The 20,288-nt window shown below is 43.4% G+C and overlaps 1 protein-coding gene across 1 annotated transcript in view; it reads right to left on the reverse strand.

Annotated features, from left to right (window-relative positions):
- Positions 1–19,323, reverse strand: part of LOC139155677 (vomeronasal type-2 receptor 26-like) — a 34,130-nt gene extending 14,807 nt beyond the window's left edge. The window contains exons 1-2 of the mRNA XM_070730920.1: positions 19,196–19,323; positions 18,361–18,501 (exon numbers count right to left, since the gene is read on the reverse strand). Of these exons, the coding sequence (XP_070587021.1) occupies positions 18,361–18,501; positions 19,196–19,323 (269 nt within the window). The remainder of the gene's footprint in view (positions 1–18,360; positions 18,502–19,195) is intronic.
- Between the last annotated feature and the right edge of the window lie 965 nt (positions 19,324–20,288).

A 20,288-nucleotide genomic window follows, 5' to 3' on the forward strand; every position in this document is an offset into this window, starting at 1 on the left:
AGTAGTTGATGACAGGAACTCACTACCTGACCTATCATCACCTAACCCCCCCTGTCATCAACTACTTGGTTACTATAGTCGTATTTCCTGCAGTCGAGTTTGGAGCGGTTTGCTTTAAGTTTGTATCTATTGTGTGCTCGTGTGTTGTTGTGGTTGAAGATGAAGTAGTTGTTGGCAGGAAGGAAGTTGTTGGCACAAAGGCCCAAAGCCCTTCAAGATGCTTCCCAGAGGGAGGGGGAGGGACAAAGGCAGGAGGGGGGGAAAGGCCCCCCTTCTCCCCAATCTGTGGCCATCCTCGGACCCCAAAAAGTCACCATAGGTAGAAATAGTCAGATTGAATTGAGACATGTTTATTAAAGATATTGCATTAGGGGAAATGTAGTGAAATGGCACTCTGGGTAATGTAGTTTTACATGTGCCCACATCTGCACATTCCTATGTTCGTTCATTCATTCATTCATTCATTCATTTATTTTCAAGCAAACATGTTCAAAAGTCCTTGTGCGAAAGGGCCTAAAAAAAACCCCAGATGGGTCTTTGCCAGCTTTAGTTGTCCATCTCACTGCCTGAGGAGGCCAATTAGGATTTAAAGGCCAGAGCCCGGACTTCCCCCTACAGGCAACAAGAAGGACAGCAAATCATGGAAAGGCCCAGGGGAGGAAGGTCTCTGTGTGCTGACTGTGGAATTCTGGGAGTTGAAGTCCACTCATCTTCAGGTTGCTAAGCTAGCCAGTTTTTTTCTAAGTCCTCTCTGATTTTTGTGCATGTCTTTGTTTGTGCGTGTCTGTGTGTTTGTGTGTATGTGAGAGAGAAATGTTTATTTTAAAACTCTGCAAAGTTTTTTAAAAGTTCACTAAAGTTGCATCAGCCATTGTGTGTGTGTGTGTGTGTGCATGTGAGAGACAGAAAGTTTTTTTAACTCTGCAAAGTTCTGGTAACTAGTGTTTCACTAAAGTTGCATCAGCCCTTTTGTGTGTGTGTATGTGAGAGACAGAAAGATTTTTTTAACTCTGCAAAGTTCTGGTAACTAGTGTTTCACTAAAGTTGCATCAGCCCTTTTGTGTGGAGCCTTTGAGCTTTAACGTTCACAATAAAGTTAAATGCATGTTGGCTTTAACTCAGCAGGCAGCTATTTCAGACCTGTGAGATGCTCTGGCATTAACTGGCCCCTGGGATTTTGTCTCCATGCCCACAAATGTCAGATTTATTTGTTTCTTCAGCCACAATTGCCGTGTATTCCCTCCGGGTCAGTTTCTAGCACGGAGCTCCGAAACCTCTCAATTCTAGATGACTAATTTAATTCCATCTCTGCCCCTGCCATTAGGTGCCATAGGGGGATTATTTCCCTTTCATTCCTCTCCAGAAAATCCGCCAAAGTTGAATCATCCAGGGATCTCTCCTGAGAGGGAGAATTATTACGATCAATGCTTCAGCTCTGCTCTTGGGCTGAATCCTCCAGGGGAGACTTTGGGCAGAGAAATAGGGAGTTTGGAGACAGGCAGAGTCTCTTGCATGTACGTCTCTCTCCTTTCCAGGTGAGACTGTGCTTCAATCAGGAAAGCAACTGGATCATGTCCCACCTTGTGAAAATCCTTTGAATTCTTCTTTAGGAACAGGAAGGAGATTGATTGAGTCACTCCATGGATGATGGTCCTCCTGCTTCTGGTTGTGGTGCTGCTTTTGTTCCATCCAGTCTCTGGGAAGCTGAGAAGGAAATGCCCACTGAGTTTGGAGCACCAGGATGGAAAACAAGCACAGAGCGTTTACAGCCCAGGAGACCATCTCATTGGTATAGTCCGCAGTGGATATGGAAAACTGCTTACAAAGTTGCTTTTCAATGTGGCTCCTTCTCTTCCTGATCCGTAAGTCATTCAGGGTGATGGAGTTTCACTCCCTCCGTTCTAACACTCTCCTTATTTTATGTTTTTTCCTCATTTATTCCTATATTGTGAATATGTCTAATCTCCTGAATGATTTTTATTTCCACGTCCACGTCTTAATGAACTCAATCTGTATAGTCTGGAGGACAGAAGGAAAAGGGGGGACATGATCGAAACATTTAAATATATTAAAGGGTTAAATAAGGTCCAGGAGGGAAGTGTTTTTAATAGGAAAGTGAACACAAGAACAAGGGGACACAATCTGAAGTTAGTTGGGGGAAAGATCAAAAGCAACATGAGAAAATATTATTTTACTGAAAGAGTAGTAGATCCTTGGAACAAACTTCCAGCAGACGTGGTAGATAAATCCACAGTAACTGAATTTAAACATGCCTGGGATAAACATATATCCATCCTAAGATAAAATACAGAAAATAGTATAAGGGCAGACTAGATGGACCATGAGGTCTTTTTCTGCCGTCAGACTTCTATGTTTCTATGTTTCTCGTTTTTGTTTGCTTTTGTGAAAGAGACTCAAAAAGGGGTCTGAGAAAAAGCTGAAAGGGCTGCAGATTATTTCCCCCTCTCTGTTCAATCCTTAATTTATCATTTGAATAATGAATTTTATTTAAAGTAATTGGGGAATCAGTTGTAGTTGCCGCACCTCAGTCGATTTCCATATTTGTGTAACTGATCATTGCTTTTGGTTCACTAGGCATGTGGAAGATTATACACTGCTCCAAAAAATAAAGGGGACACTTAAACAACAGAATATAATTGCAAGTCAATCAAACGTCTGTGAAATCAAACTGTCCACTTAGGAAGCAACAGCAGCTTTTCACATGCTGTTGTCAGCACATTCAACTTTGTACAGAACAAGTGTTCAATGAGGATATTTCATTCATTCAGATCTAGGATGGGTTCTTTGAGTGTTGCCTTTCTTTATTTGAGTAGTATATATTAAAAGAAGTATTTGTTGTTACTGTTGATTTTAATAACATATTTTTTACAATAGGGATATTTATGGTTTTTTATCTACCTCAATGTTCATTTTCAACATTCAACTGATCAACAAGAATTTCCAGTTCATGCACAACTTTACACTTGGCTACAATATCCATAACAACTATTGGAGCACTTTCCACACTTCAGATGCCTTGCTGGACATTCTCTCCACTGGAGAAGCCAATGTCCCCAACTACGGCTGTGGAAGGAAGGACAACCTTCTGACTTCTTGATTCAGCTCACATGGAAATCTCCATCCAGATGTCAAAGTTAGGAGGCACCTACAAAGTCCCACAGGTTTGTTTGTGCTTTTCTCCATCTGGAAAAAGTAAGTGGTGGGTGATGATAGATGAGCAATAGATGCAATCATGTTTTCTGCATGGAATTCAGGAACTGATTTCCTCCATATTAGCAAAAATGTCAATGTTCTACCCCATTATGTTCATGTTGAGATTATTCATAAAAGGCCTGAGATGAAAGCAATACCTTCCCTGGAGAAGACATTCTACCAACTAGTTAATCAATCCAAAAATATCTCTAGTTGTTGGGGCCCCTATTGGCATCTTCATTTTAGAAGACAAGACCTGCCCTATCCACTCGGATTGAAGTAGGCAATAGTTGCGTTTTATGTAACTAGAATATGGAATAAAAAGGACTCTGGCAATTATGGACCAAATGGACTAGCAGATATTGTGGCTAAAATTTATGCCATGATCCTCTTAGTTAAACTTGAGAAAAATGCATTCCTTGCAGAAGAACCAGAAGGTTTTCAGTAGAGTTAAAAGTTATGTAGATTTTAGAAGAAACAATGCATAAGTTAATGATCATCTATTGGCTTAAATAGGTCGTGAAATATCTAATCTATATCAGTGAGGAAAAACAAGGTTTGCAGGCTTTCTAGATGTCAGTGCAGCATTTGACTCAATGAACAGAGAAATAGGATGGAGAAAATGGATTGCCCTCCAAATGGAGCTCAGCCTGTTGGCCCTGATCCAAGCCTTTGTTGGAGAGGGAGGTTTGGGCTCAATGGGGCCACGAGAAGAAGGATCTATGCTTACCAAGCAGGGAAAGGAAAGATACATATTTGAACCCTTCTTATTCAGTATAGATATGAATCACTTACTAGGACTAAAATAGATCATAAATATATGTTATTTCATTTACTAAATTAGTGGACCAGTGAAAGGCAGTGCACATAGTATACAGTACTTGGATTTCAGAAAGGCTTTGACAAGGTATTTATTTATTTATTTTATTTATTTATTTATTTATTTATTCTTTGTCCAATATACAATACATATGGAAGAGAATAGACATTAAGTAATATATATGACGATAGAAAGTAAAAAGAAGAGAAGTAGATGGGAGGGAGAGAATATATATGATATAAGAGATAAGGAGAGAATATATATAGATATAGATATATAGATATAGATAAGGAGAGAATATATATGACATATGAGATAAGGAAAGACAATTGGACAGGGGATGATAGGCACATCAGTGCACTTATATACGCCCCTTACTGGCCTCTTAGGAACCTGGAGAGGTCAATCGTGGAGAGTCTAAGGGAGAAGTGTTGGGGGTTGGGAGTAGATACTATTGAGTCCGGTAATGAGTTCCACGCTTCGACAACTCGATTGTTAAAGTCATATTTTTTACAGTCAAGTTTGGAGCGGTTAATATTAAGTTTGAATCTGTTGTGTGCTCTTGTGTTGTTGCGGTTGAAGCTGAAGTAGTCGTTGACTGGAAGGACGTTGCAGCATATGATCTTGTGGGCAATACTTAAATCGTGTTTTAGGCGCCGCAGTTCTAAGCTTTCAAGACCCAGGATAGATAGTCTATTTTCATAGGGTATTCTGTTTCGAGTGGAGGAGTGAAGGGCTCTTCTGGTGAAATATCTTTGGACATTTTCGAGAGTGTTGATATCTGAGATGTGGTATGGGTTCCAGACAGATGAGCTGTATTCGAGAATGGGTCTGGCATAGGTTTTGTAGGCTCTAGTCAGTAGTGTGAGATTGCCAGAGCAGAAGCTACGTAGGATCAGATTAACAACTCTAGAAGCCTTTTTGGCGATATTGTTGCAGTGGGCTTTAGCACTTAGGTTGTTTGATATTAGTATTCCAAGGTCTTTTACTGAGTGTGGGTTGGCTGCGAGAATTTGTTTATTCAGTTCATATGCGAAGTTTGGATTCTTTTTGCCGATGTGGAGGGTAGAGCATTTGTTGGTTGATATTGGAAGTTGCCAGGTGTTAGACCAATCTGAAACAAAGTCAAGGTCTTTTTGGAGAGTGAGTGTGTTGTCTGTGGTGTTGAATAGTTTCACATCGTCGGCAAAAAGCACACAGTTGCTTGCGATATGATCACAGAGGTCATTGATGTATAGGATGAAAAGAGTAGGACCTAGTACACTGCCTTGGGGAACGCCGCTTTTGACAGGGACGGGGGTGGAAATGGCGCTTCCGATTTTGACAACTTGTTGCCTGTTTGACAGGAATGCTGTAATCCAGTTGTGGAGGAGTCCTGAGATGCCATAGGATTTGAGTTTTAGGAGAAGTTTGTCGTGAACCACTGAGTCAAAGGCTTTGCAGAAGTTGATACAAATTGCATCGATGGATTTTCCTTGATCAAGATGGGTAGTCCAGATGTTTTTGCAGTGAAGTAGTTGTAGGTTGCAGGATAGTTTCTTTCTGAATCCAAATTGTTTTTTTGATAGTAGGTTATTAGATTCTAAGTAAAGGGTGATTGGTCGATTTATAATTGATTCCATGATTTTACAAGGGACACAGCATAGTGATATTAGTCTGTAGTTGTCAACTAGTGATGGGTCTCCTTTTTTGAAAATGGGGATGAGTACTGCTTTTGACCACAGCTTGGGGAGAGTGCTGGTCCTGAAGAATTTTTGGAAGATAACGCTTAGGGGTTCAGCTATGGCAGAAGAAAGTTTTCTTAGGAAGTATGCACAAAGACCGTCTGGTCCGACAGATAGGGAAGGTTTGAGGTCACGGATTGCTTTTTCAACGTAGTCTATAGTGAAGATGATTTGGGTTAGGTTTTTTAATGAGTTTGGAATGCGATTTGCGAAGAGGGGGGATGAGCCATTACTGTTAACAAAAACGGAGCCAAAAAAGGAGTTGAAGAGGTTAGCTTTGGATGGTTCATCGTGGTATTCTTTGTTGTTGGGTCCTACGAGAGGTGGAATAGGTCTGGAGTCGTTAAGTTTGTTGTTGAGACATTCTACTTTTATTTGTTGGCATATGCTTCTGTAGCGGCTTTTAAAGTTGGTTACTGGGCCTTTTTTATTTCTACGCCAGAGGGATCTTTTTTTTGTTTGTAATTTCTTTATCGAGACTGGTACGTTATTTTTTCATTTTCTTCTAGGAGAGGTGAGTGGAACATGCAGATCTATAAGTCTATTAATTTGGTGTAAGAACGTGTTGTAGAGGTCATCAATGGTGATGCAGTTAGAGAACAAGGATTGCCAATTAATAAATGAGAGATTGGCGTCTATGAGTTCATAGTTGGCTTTCCTGAAATTGTACTTAGGGGCCGCATACTTCATGTGAGTGTTTAGATGATGTAGGTTGAGGTTGAAGTTGATCATGCTGTGGTCGCTGTTGGAAAAAGGTTCTTTTGTGTGCAGTCCATAGATAGCACTTTTGCTGTTGCAGAATATGAGATCGAGACAGTTGTTGAGTCTGGTGTTGTTTGATACTAATTGTTCTAGTCCTAAGCTGGTGACGGCGTTATAGATGGCAGTATGTATAGGTTCAGTGGAGCATTCGTTTAGTGACCAGTTGATGTGTGGTAGGTTGAGGTCACCAAGGAAGATAATGGGATGGGGGCAGGAGGTTGCCCAAGTTAGGAGGGAGGTTAGTTTAGTTGCATGGGTAATGTCGTAGTTAGGAGCTCTGTAGCACAGAAGGAAACGGAGTGTAGTGTTGAGGGAAATGTCGCAAACTAGGCTTTCAGGGAGGATGAGATCTTGTGTAACTTGAATGTTTTTTAGGTTGAGTGAGCTTTTGTAGAATATGGCTACACCACCCCCTCTGCGGGAGTCGCGGTCAGACCGGAAGACCAGGTAGTTACTTTGTCTGATGATGGAGTCAGGATATGAAGAGTTCAGCCATGTTTCACAAACAAACAAATATTAAGTCAAATATGTTTGTGTCAAGTAGGATGAGGAATTCAGATAATTTGTTGATTATGCTTCTTGCATTGATTAGTTTACATTTGAGATTGAGTTCGTGGTCAAGGGTGGGATTGGGCTGAGTTGGGTAGAAATTGGATTGGAATGAGGTAGTAAGAGGCGCACTATCCTATTTGTTGCTTGAAGTGCTGGGGGGGTCCGTTTGAAGATGAGGGATGATGGGTGGAGAAGATGGCTGAGGAGGGACAATGGGTTTGGGGAAGAAGGGAGGATTATGAGATTTGGTCCTGATGCAATCAGAGCGGTAGTCAATGTAGAGGTTAGTTTCACCTTGGTCACAACGTCTCCGTAGTTTGGCCCGTAGTTCACGAGAGTGGATGCATTGGAGTAGTGTTAGGTCTGGTCTGGATATGAGTTTGTTGTAATTTGCGTTATTTCTGGCGATGGAGTTCATGGTCCTGATGAACTGTTGTTTGGTAGTTTCGTTTTTGCAGACTATTCTGCACAGCCGGGGAGCCATTGTTCCATCACTGTACTTTAGTACAGGGCCACTTCTAGAAACCGCTAAGATATCATCAGGGGTGATTGATTGAGGATGATGGTTGTGGATGATACTACGGATATTTGATAGATCGGTTTCCCCGTTTTCTTCTAGGCCAAAAAGTACGGCGTTATGGTGTTTTTGTCCACGTTCCATGGCATCTTGCATCAGGGTGGAGATGTCAGTAGTAGGGTTTGAAGATAGAGGTAGTGGTGGCCTGGGTGGAGTATAAAGTGGTGGTGGTGGAGTGGTGTAGGGTGCTTGTTTTGGTGTTATAGTGTGTATCAGATCTTGGATGTTTTTTTCTATGGAGGCAAACCGTAGTTCCATGCTTTCTGAGCATGATAGTTGGGCTTTAGAGACTGCTGATTGGATTACATCAGATAGATTGCCAAGGGAGTCTGGTTTGGGAGTGCAGGATGGGCAGCAATAGTAGAAAGAAGGATTATCTTGAAGAAAAGTGGCGACATGCTTATTTATGTTAAGGCAGGTATGATGAGCTAATTTTTTTTGCAGGAGTGACATTTTATAAATCCTTCTTGTGTATTAATAGTGTTGTTACATATGAAGCAGATGTTAACAGACTCATTTACTTGATTTGCTTGTATTTTTTTCTTGGACGGCATAGCTGCTGGTTGAATGAGACTGCTGGGTTCCTTTGCAGCCACTAGGGGTGTTGGAGCGACCTGTAGAGATTTATAGCTTTTGAATGAGAAAGGTTGCTGTGTTATTATACAGCCACTAGGGGGGATCAGGCGTCTTCCAGGGTCCTTCACTAGCAGCTAGACTCTGGTGTTAGCAGGGTCTTTCACTGCAGGCTGGGCTCCTACCACTGAGGGTCTCAGTTAGGAATTTTAAGGTCGGGTAATTAATGATGGCTCTACACATCTGGGGGTCAGGCGTCTTCCCAAGTCCTTTGCAACAGCTGGACTCTTTTTAAAGTTTATTCAGAGTCCTTTCGCTATTGTCAGGATTCCTAATGCTGAGTAAGTAAAAATTGGAAAATCAGAGAATTTACTGTTGGGTTGAAGGCAATTCTTTGTTAGTAAGTTGGTTTGTTTATTCCTTTTGTTGGAGTATTATTAGCGCCTACCAGCTCCTAGCACCATCTGGGTGTTTGAAAAGTCAGTTTCCTTTCTTCAGGCCTTTGATATGCAAATTGAGATGGGCTAGGGGGGAGGGGAGTGGGGGGGGAGAAGAACTTTTCCTCTTTAAAGTTTCTTGAAACTTCTTGAAGTTAATTAAGTCTCTGAGCTTATGGTTTGAGTTTAAGCTTTGGAAGAGGGAAAGAGATTTTCTGGAGTTAAGGAAAAAAGTATCTGGATTCTTATACCTCAGATGCTGGCTGCTGAGATTCTTTGTTTTGTTATGGAGCAGCTAGGAGAAGGTGAGTGGAAATGGGTACACGTTGCTATATTTGTAGCATGCTAAAACTCACCGATTCTTTGCTTTTCTTTGCAGTATTCAGTCATTAGAACTTCTCCCCTCAGGATCTTTGCAATTCCTTATGGTTTCTTTGCAATTCCTTATGGCTTTTCTCTCAGAAAAGGCCTTTGATATGCAAATTGAGATGGGCTAGGGGGGAGGGGAGCGGGGGGGGAGAGAAGAACTTTTCCTCTTTAAAGTTTCTTGAAACTTCCTGAAGTTAATTAAGTCTCTTAGCTTATGATTTGAGTTTAAGCTTTGGAAGAGGGAAAGAGATTTTCTGGAGTTAAGGGGAAAAAAAGTATCCGGATTCTTATACCTCAGATGCTGGCTGCTAAGATTCTTTGTTTTGTTATGGAGCAGCTAGGAGAAGGTGAGTGGAAATGGGTACACGTTGCTATATTTGTAGCACGCTAAAACTCACCGATTCTTTGCTTTTCTCTGCAGTATTCAGTTGTTAGAACTTCTCCCCTCAGGATCTTTGGAATTCCTTATGGTTTCTTTGCAATTTCTTATGGCTTTTCTCTCAGAAAATCTCCCCTCCAAGGAGCTGCAGTCGCTGCCTCTTCCCTCTTCCTCTCACTGTAAACCACAACCTGTACTTCCTCTCACTGTAAACCACAACCTATTTCTTGGTAAGCTAAAACTATGTGAGATAGGCAGTCTGATGCCCAGATGGAGTCAGCCGGTGGTCCTCAATGGAACTATGTCTGCCTGGAGGGAAACCAGCAGTGGAGGATCCCCAGGTTCCATTTTAGCCCCAGGACTCTTCAACATCTTCACAAATGATTTGTATGAGGGGAGATATGGGAAAATCATCGAATTTGAAGACAACACTAAAGTGGCAGGAATAGCCAGCACCCCAGAAGATAAGGTGAAGATCCAGATGGATCTAAATAGACTTGAACCCTAACAAGATGAAATTCAATGTAGAGAAATGTAAGGTTTTACACTTAGGTTAGAGAAACCAAATGTACACTTACAGATTAGGTGAAATCTGCCTCAATTGTAGTAACTGTGAGTGGGATCTTGGAGTCTTAGTGGACAATCACTTACAAATGGACCAACAATGTTTGGCACCAGCCAAAAAAGCCAAAACATTTGCATCAACAGATGGATAAAATTATGTGAAGTAATAGTATCGCTTTATAATGCCTTGGTAAGACCACACTTGGAATACTGCATTTTGATCACAATATTATTTTAAAAATGCAGAGACTAAGATGATTAAGGGTCTGGAGACTGAAACATGTGAAGAACGGTTGCAGGAATTGAATATGTTTAGTTGAATGAAAAGGACTGAGTGACTGAGAGGAAAATGTAAAGATGGTTTCTTTTGTGTAAAGAAGGGAATCAAAGCGGAGCCATATTGTGATATCAAGTTGTCTTTTATACTCAAATGACCTTCCCTCTGTATCATTATATCACCATGAGTGTGAAGCAGTATTATGAACACATATTGTATTTTTAGCTCATTGTGTGAAAAACAGGATATGAAACTGGGGCTAGTCCCTAAGTAAGAGGAAAAACCACATGAAGAACATATGACATTGCTCACATCATGAGTTATGGGAGTGTCCAGTATACTGGGAATCATGTATGAATTGTCGATTTGGTATAAAAATGAAGGTGTGAAGATGTCAATTGCCTTCTTCAGGGGTGATTCTCTAACTGAGTTGGCCTCTCCTTGATTAACGAGATAGTAAACGTCTGTTCCTGTTCACCTGGCTCCTGTGTCATTATTTTTCCTTTTCTCACAGTGACATAATAACAGTGTGCAATATTTCAGGGGCTGCCCCAAAGAATAGGGGGGATGGGTTCACCTATTTTCCCAAAACTGGAAAATAAGACAAGAAACAATGGATTGAAACTAATCAAGGACAGAAGAATCCTAGAACTACGGAGAACTTTCCCGACACTTAGAGCAATTAATCAGTGGAATAACTTGTCTCCAGAAGTTGTGGGTGTTCCAATACTGCAAGTTTTTAAAAAGAGACTAGACACCTACTTGTCTGGAATAGCATAGGGACCCCTGATTGAGCAGGGGGTTAGACTAGAAGACCTCCAAGGTCCCTTCCAATTCTTTTATTGTGTTTTAACTTCTGTTATAGGTACACATGTTGAGCATGCTAAATACCTATTGGAACTCACTAATTTCCACTAACAAATGATATTATCATACTTACACATTGGATTGTATACTCTGTAAACAAGTCTTGGATTATTTTGTCATAATAATTATCTGATAATTAATCAATCAAGTTCAAAAGTTACGGTCTTTGGGAAATGACATGGTAGTCAAGTTGGTCAGCCAATAGAGCGTGTAATACTTTTCTTTACCTGGGGTTGTTTTCTCTGAGACTGAATCTGGGACCCTCTTCATCAAAGGAGCTCAGTCAGAGAAAGGGCCTGAGTGAGAGTGGTGCTTAAATGGAAACCTCATAGCTCTCCAGCTTCCTTACCCTCAACTATCAAAGCATAAGAGGCCAAGGTTTCCCCCATGCTCTTACATCCATCTGATGTTTGGGGCTTCAGAGAGGGGGATGGGACTTTTTGCCTCCACCAGTTGGACGAATGAGAAGGGGGGGCCGACTAAATGGCCACTGGGTTCCCTTCCCTCTCTATCATTCTGTAAGTCTCCTGAATGAGAAGGGGGGTCAGTCTAGATGGCCACTGAGGTTCCCTCCAATCTCCTGCTTGAGCCGGGGGTCAGCCTAGATGACCACTGAGGTCCCTTCCCTCTCTATCATTTTGTAAGTCTCCTGAATGAGAAGGGGGGTCAGACTAGATGGCCACTGAGGTCCCTTCCCTTTCTATCATTCTGTAAGTTTCCTGAATGAGAAGGGGGGTCAGACTAGATGGCCACTGAGGTCCCTTCCATCTCTATCATTCTGTAAGTCTCCTGAATGAGAAGGGGGTCAGACTAAATGGCCACTGAGGTCCCTTCCCTCTCTATCATTCTGTAAGTCTCCTGAATGAGAATGGGGGTCAGACTAGATGGCCACTGAGGTCCCTTCCATCTCTATCATTCAACTGGTGTGTGTGTGTATGTATGAAAGAGCAAACTGTCCCATTCTTTCCTTCCCAAAGTAGCATTTTGTAAGAACCGTTCTGATTGGATGGTGGCGAAGTGTCCGATGTGGCCAAAAGGCAGTGGCTGAAGGTGGATGTGTGTGACGAAAGGGCTGGGGCCAAGAGCTAGGGGCCTTTGGGTGAGGGAGAGAAGGCAGCGGCCGATCAGCTGCAGCAGAAGAATGAGATTCGTCCAACTGGCGGAGGCAAAAAGTCCTAAACCCTCAGAGAGGAATCTCTAGCAGAACCAACCCATCATGGCCTCTGAGGTCTTGGGGTGAGTAAAAGAATTCCAGCTACTGCCCTCACAGTTGTATTGGGAATTTATACAATTTCTGCTATGTCTAAATTCAGAAAATATGGATATTGGCATAAATTCTAATCTACGAAAACTGTCTGTCTCCGAAAACAGACAAAATTTCAATTAAAGAGAAATCTTGGATTATACAACTGACAAATTGTTTTAGGAAATAACGTCTCCCTGTTTCTTGTATAACTGGAGAAAAAGCTAAAAAAAGTCCTCCAGAAAAAATCTGGGATACAGAAACAGAAAAAGATGCACCAATTTTCAAAAATTATAATATGCCCCTTATTGGAATATAATACTTCAGTCAGCATTTCAATATCTTAATCTAATTGTGGTAAATTGTGAAGGTGGTACTGTAATATTATTCACAATGTTTATAGTTTTTAAAATTTATTCTTTTTCATTTTTATTATACAATCTGGCTAATATTCTGTCTTTAATATTTCAAACAATGTCTAACTACAAATTGTTCTAATACATTCATGAGAAGCAGGTTGGATTTATTAAAATCTAATATTTTGGATTTGATCTGACCCCAAATATGACACAGCATTTTCATTGCTTTTTCAGATCAAAGTTGGAATTGCTTCAGAGGCTCTGAGTGATAAAAGCAAATTCCCCTTTTTCCACCAGACGCAACAGAAAGAAGGGATCCACTACCCAGCCATTGTCCAACTGCTCCTCCATTTCAGATGGACCCTGATTGGCCTCTTTGCTTCAGACACAGAGAAGGGAGAGAATTTCATGAGGACTTTCCCTCCTGTGCTTGTCAGGAATGGAATTTGTGTGGTTCTATCACAACAATTCTCACCAACAGGATATACAGCCCATCTCAGGGATGCCCTCTCTAAGTGGAGACAAGTCAATATCTTTGTTCACTTCATGGAAAATGATTTCCTTTGGGACAGAATTCTTCCTTTCCATTTAACATTTTTGCGCTTGCCAGGACTCATTGAAGAGAAAGTCTGGATCATCACAAATTTTGAAGGGTATCCAATGGACAAGCGCAGACTTCTCAAATACATCCACAGTATTGTGAACTTTGGTTATCTGCCCAAAGAAAGGCCAAAAGATGAAGCCTTTGAACCCCATTTCTTTGTGGAAGAAAACTTTCAAGATCTTTATCTTCTCTGTTCTCTTTCAAAGAACGTCTTTTCTGTCAAAGGCTACAGAAGATGCACCCAGAAAGCCCCACTGGAGACCCAGAGGAAAAGGAACAGAATACAGGTCCCAAATTACTATGAGTATTACACCCTCATGAAGACTTTGGCCCATGTCTTGAATGCCGCCTATTCTCCCAGATCGAGGAGGAGAAGGAAGGAGGGAGAAAAGAGGTCGGGGTCTCCAAGGCTGCAGCCGTGGCAGGTAGGGGGTCCCGATAGGAATCCATGAATCTCAGATTCTTTGGAGGAGGAATCCCGAGGAGAAGGAGGGGAACCACCTCAACAGATCTGCTCAATTTAATTACTCAGGGAATAATGGTTCCAAAGCAGTGTGTGTGTGTGTGTGTGCGTGCGTGTGTCTGTGTGTGTTTCCCAAGTATTTTACTACCACTCTGTGGGTGTGGCTTATTGTGTGACTATGGCTTGATGGTCATGTGATTGGGTGGGAGGAGCTTATTAGCCATGTGACCAGGTGGAGGATGGCTTCATGGTCATGTGATTCAGCAGGTGATGCTTGCTGGTCATGTCATGTAACAATTATTAAACACTGTTAATTTGAAAATGCTGTATAGGTTTGTGATTAGCATTGTGGAATTTGACCTTTATGAATTTGGAGGAGACCCTGGAGACCATCTAGCCCAACCCCTTCTCTCTGCAGCAATCCCAGTTAAAGCTTCTCTGACTGATGGTGGCTCCATCTTTGCATCCAGAGATTCCACAAAGGGGAGACTGAATTTCTCTGCTTTTGTGGCTCAGCTCTAAAAGAGCTCATCCTTTTAGGATATTTCTCTCTCTCGTTCATCTAACATCTCCTCTCCTGTAACTGAGTTCATTTTTCTATGTCTGACACCATGGAGTAACAGTGAGCAGATCTTAGGCTGGTGTGTGACGTGTGTCAGTGATCGGAAGAGGGCAGCAACCTCCCCTCCTCAATTGAGAGATGGTGTCCGTTGGAAAAGGGGCTCCCAGATTCCTCCCGATCTTCAGCTCTCCTCCTTCTTCTCTTTCCTCAAGGCTACGAGCTGCTCCTTTGATCTCTTCCTTGCCTTACCTTATTTATTTATTTATTTATTTATTTATTTATTTATTCATTCATTCATTCATTCATTCATTCATTCATTCATTCATTCATTTATTTATTAGATTTGTATGCCACCCCTCTCCGTAGACTCGGGGCAGCTCACAACAGCAATAGAACAATTCATAACAAATCTAATAATTTAAAAACATTTTTTTAAAAACCATTATTAATCAGACATACATACAAACAAACATACCATACATAAATTGTATAGGCCGGGGGGAGATATCTCAAGTCCCCCATGCCTGACGGCAAAGGTGGGTTTTAAGGAGTTTACAGAAAGCAAGGAGGGTGGGGGCAGTTCTAATCTCCAGGGGGAGCTGGTTCCAGAGAGTTGGGGCCACCACAGAGAAGGCTCTTCCCCTGGGACCCAGCAAACAACATTGTTTAGTTGACGGGACCCGGAGAAGGCCAACTCTGTGGGACCTAATCGGTCAGTGGGATTCGTGCGGCAGAAGGTGGTCCCGGAGATATTCTGGTCTGATGCCATGAAGGGCTTTATAGGTCATAACCAACACTTTGAATTGTGACCAGAAATTGATCAGCAACCAATGCAGACTGCGGAGTGTTGGTGTAATATAGGCATTTTTGGGAAAGCCCATGATTGCTCTCGCAGCTGTATTCTGCATGATGTGTAGTTTCCGAACACTTTTCAGAGGTAGCCTCATGTAGAGAGCATTGCAGTAGTCGAGCCTCGAGGTGATGAGGGCATGAGTGACTGTGAGCAGTGAGTCCCGGTCTAGATATGTCCGCAACTGGTGCACCAGGCGAACCTGGGCAAACGTCCCCCTCGCCACAGTTGATTTTTTCAGAGTATAAGATGCACTCTCCCCCACCTGGGGCGGATTCCCATTCTGCACACACACAAGCAAAATCTTGCTGTGACACACATGCACAGCTCAACTTATGCTACCAATACGCCACCCTTTTCCATACTGGTAGCAACCCAATATTGCTCCACCCCAAAAAGAGGGTGAAAATTTGGGTCCATCTTACAGACTCAATGTAGACCCACCCATCTACCAGCCCCCAACCTTTGGCCTCTGCCTCCCAGCAATTTGCCTCCTTGCAGCTAATGGTAAACAGCCTGTTTCAGTTTCAGCACAGCCTGATGAACACAAGCATCCACACGACCCTCAGCTGTTTCAGGCTGAGAGATTCACATTGCTGCCTCCGTGTGCCCCATTTTCCACTCATTCTGATCCCCACCACCCAGAAAATGGAGCGTGCAGAAGTGGCAATAGCCTATGGCAATCTTTGCAGCCTGAAACAGCTGATGAGGCCGATCCAACCAACAATTATCTGCTTTTTTCTAATCAGGCTGTGCTAAAGCTGAAACAAGCTTGCTGCAAGGAGGCAAATTTCTGGGAGGCAGATTTTTTCCCCTTGTTTTCCTCCCCCAAAAAGTTAGGTGCATCTGATAATTCAGAACATCTTCTATCCGAATAATAATAATAATAATAATAATAATAATAATAATAATAATAATTTATTAGATTTGTATGCCGCCCCTCTCTGCAAGACTCGGAAATACTGTATTTGTCCTTCCCTGAACTTGATGTAGATTTTTTTTCAAATTCTCCTCCAAGCTTGGGGACCAGGTCCTTGAGTTGATGTCTCCCCAAGCCAGAACATCCACTTCCTGGGATTCTTACAGCTGCCTTTGCCTTCTTTCCAAGAACATCTCCCTGCTGATTCATATTCTGTTTCCAGAATATTGAGGTCATTTTCACAAACATGCATATCAAGATGATTTTTCTACTGCTTTTTACTCCTGCACCCTTCTCTCTGTGAAAATCATTCATATTTTCTCTGCAAACTTTAAATTTTCTCTTATTTAAAAAGGTAAAAAACAAGCTTCAAAAAATTGAACTATTGCAAAGACAAAACAAAAGTAGTTGAAACATATTTTTAAAATTGTATATTTAAAAACAGACAAACTCACATACACATACTTTATATTGTCCCTTAGTTGAATACTATAATGGGGGTCCTCAAACATAGGTGGGCGATTCACAGTCCTTCAGATGGCTGGGGGCGGGACCAGGTTGATGGTCATGTGACTGGGTGGGCATGGCCAATGTAACACACCAATTTTTTTCTCTTTCTCCTTCCTGAGCTGTACTTGCTCACTCCGAGGAATCTATTTACTTAATAAGTCTTCGGAGAGGGGCGGCATACAAATCTAATAAATTATTATTATTATTATTATTATTATTATTATTATTATTATTAATAATAATAAGACCTCCCCCTCCAAAGGGAAAAAGAGCCCAAACTTCCTTGCCACTTGCCTAACTTCATTACAACAGCAGCTTCAGGCTCTTTGAAAGAGGCCATTAAAAAAGAATGAAAGAAAAAGGATTTCCTTCAAAATAACTCCTGATCACAGAGCACAGAAGTCATGAGAGGCTGAGAGAAGCTGTCAATCAAGCCCTCCCCCTTCTCCTCTCTAGGGGCCCACGTGGATCCTTCCCCTTCGGTCCCAGCCAAAGGCTTCTGGCTTTGCAGAGCTGTGCGTGCCTGCCAGCAGGGGAGGGGGCCAGGGAAGGGAGGGGAGACCAGCCTCCTTCTTTTTAGTTATTTGGGATTTTAAGCTGGAAGGAGAATTCAAACTGAATTGCTTCTTGCCACACTTGTGCATATGTATCCACACACAGGAAAGCTACAAAAATTGTTCAGCAACCAATTGGGTGGATGTACTTTATATATGGGAAGAACCAAAGCTGTGGGTGAATTATCAGTAACATGGTATTTAGGAAGTTTAATGGTATCTGTGAATGACTTTAAGGATGAGGAGAAGGGGTGTTGGTATACACTGATATGCCCTTTCTCATGGGCGGAGCTATCCTCCAATAGATTGGGTTATGATGGTCTTGTGACGTGATAGGACTGAATCAATTACTTAAAAGGGAAGATCCCCCAAAACCACCCCCTCTTCGATGAGGGAAGTAACGATTCTGCGTGCTATCTCCAGACTTATAGTCCGAAAAACCGTGTGCAACGGCTGGCCCTAGATCAGGGTGGGCCTTGGAGGATAGCTCTGCCCATGAGAAAGGGCATATCAGTGTATACCAACGCCCCTTCTCCAGTGGGCAGAGCTATCCTCCAATAGATTGGGACATACCAAAGTTAAGGATTCTCTATGGGCGGGATACTAGGGCCTGGAAGAGACCCCTCATTGGAAAAAACATGTCGGAGTACCCCACGGCTGAATCCTGAGTCCTTCTCAGCAAAGGCATCTATTTTGTAGTGTCTAATGAATGGCGTGGGCGATGCCCATGCAGCTGCCCTGCAGATCTCCTCAATGGGAATGCTAGACAGCCATGCTGCCGAGGTGGCAGCACTACAAGTTGAGTGAGCTGTGACCCCCTGCGGCGGGGGATACCCCGCCAGCTGGTATGCAAGGGAAATGGTGTTCCGCAGCCAGCTTCCCACAGTAGTGGATGAGGCTTTGCAGTCCAAGATGGCCGGGCAAAAGGAAATGAACAGCGCGTCTGATTTACGGGAAGCTGCTGTTCATTCTATGTATATGGATAAGGCCCTCCTAACATCTAGTGTGTGCCCGGAGAGTTCCTGTTCTGAGCCCGGGTTCTCACAGAAGGAAGGGAGAATCACCTCCTGCTTTCGGTGGAAGGAGGAGTCTACCTTCGGAGTAAAGGTGGGATCTAGACGGAGAACTACCCTGTCTGGGAAAAACGTACAGAGGTCCCTTCTGATTGAGAGGGCTGCTAACTCTGAGATCCTACGGGCCGAAGTGATGGCCACGAGGAAGGACACCTTGAGTGTCAAGTTCTTGATGGATATGCTCTCTGCTGGTTCAAATGGGTCCCTAGTGAGAGCCAAGAGCACCAGTGCCAAGTCCCAGTTAGGGAACCTGTGCACAGTAGGAGGGCGTAGCTTAGAAATCCCTTTAAAGAATTGCTTAATGAGATCATGGCCCGCCAGCGATTCCAACGGGTGACACTTCAAGTCTGTTGACAGTGCTGCTATTTGATGCCTGAGTGTGTTGACGGACAGGCCTAAGCTTACGCCTTGCTTTAGGAATTTGAGAATGTCTACTATAGAGAGATCCAAGGGGGATCGAGCCATCTCCGTGCACCATTTACAGAAGCTCCTCCAGGTTGAAGAGTATATGTGCTCTGTAGACAGCCTTCTGGCTGATAGCATAATGTCTGAGATGTCCTCTGGGACCCTGCGTAGCTTTAGCGTGAGCTGCTCAAGCGCCAGGCGATCAGTTGCCACCAGTTGGGATCTGGATGTGGGATGGAGCCCTGAGACAGCAACCACTCTGTCACTGGGATCCTCCAGGGGGAGACTATTGACAGAGCCACTAAATCCGCAAACCAGGTCCTCCAGGGCCAGTGTGGGGCCAGTAGTACCACTTCTGCCCGCTCTTGTACAATCCTTCTGACCACCCTGGGGATGATTGGAAGGGGTGGGAAGGCATATAGAAGGCCCTTCGGCCAGGAACAGCGAAGAGCATTTATGCCCTCTGCCCCGTGGGACCTGAATCTAGAAAGAAATCTGGGGACCTGAGCATTGAGAGGCGTGGCGAAGAGATCCATTACTGGTGGCCGAATCTGGAGGTGAGTTGCTTGAACACCCCTGGATCCAGGGACCATTCCGCCTGGTCGATGTCATGGCGGCTGAGCCAATCCGCCGTCACATTGTCCACCCCAGAAATATGTTCTGCCATGATTGAAAGGAGCCGTGCCTCCGCCCACAGGCCTAGAGACATGGCTTCTGCCATCAACTGTTTGGACACAGTACCCCCCTGTCTGTTGATGTGTGTTTTGGCTGTGATGTTGTCTGTTAGCACCAGTACATGATGCCCCTTCAGAGTTCACTCAAAGTGACCCAAGGCCAATGCAATGGCCCGCAGTTCCAGCAGGTTGATGCTGAAGAGCGCCTCCTCTGGGAACCATGTGCCTTGAGCCACCATGTTCCCCAGATGAGCACCCCACACCAGAGTACTTGCGTCTGTTGTGACAGTCACTCTGTCTGGTTCCAGGAAGCAGGTTCCTTTGTCGATGTCTCCTGATTCCCACCAGCACAGCGACGACTGAGCTTCTTTGGTTAAACGAACCTTGAGCGATGACGCTCCGTATCCTGCTCGCTGAAAAGGGAGAAGAAACCACTGGAGACCCCTCGAGTGGAGGTATGCCCAGGGAACAATGTGAATAGCTGAAATCATCTTCCCCAGCAGTGAGGACAATATATGGAGCTGTGATACTGGGGAATCCCTTACTGCCCTGGTCAAATCCCTGAGACTGTGCCATCTTTCCTCTGATAGGGACACCATGCACAACACAGTGTCTATCACCACCCCCAGGTGGGTTAGGGAAGTGTTTGGGGTCAACTGACACTTATTTTGATTGATCATGAACCCATGGCCCTCCAATACCTCCCGAGTAATGGCGATGTCCTGGAGGGCTCGCTGTCTGGATACTGACTGAACTAAGACATCATCGAGGTAGCACTGTACTCTGACTGGGACCGTCCTGAGGTATGCCACTAGCACCGAAAGGACCTTGGTGAAAACCCGGGGTGCTGAGGAAAGGCCAAAGGGAAGGGCCTTGTATTCATAGTGCTGACCCCCATATGCGAATCTGAGTAAACGGCAGTGGGAGTCTGATGGGGATGTGGAGGTAGGCTCCCAAG

Source organism: Erythrolamprus reginae, unplaced genomic scaffold, assembly GCF_031021105.1.
Source record: "Erythrolamprus reginae isolate rEryReg1 unplaced genomic scaffold, rEryReg1.hap1 H_45, whole genome shotgun sequence".
In the NCBI taxonomy this organism is placed as follows: Eukaryota; Metazoa; Chordata; class Lepidosauria; order Squamata; family Dipsadidae; genus Erythrolamprus; species Erythrolamprus reginae.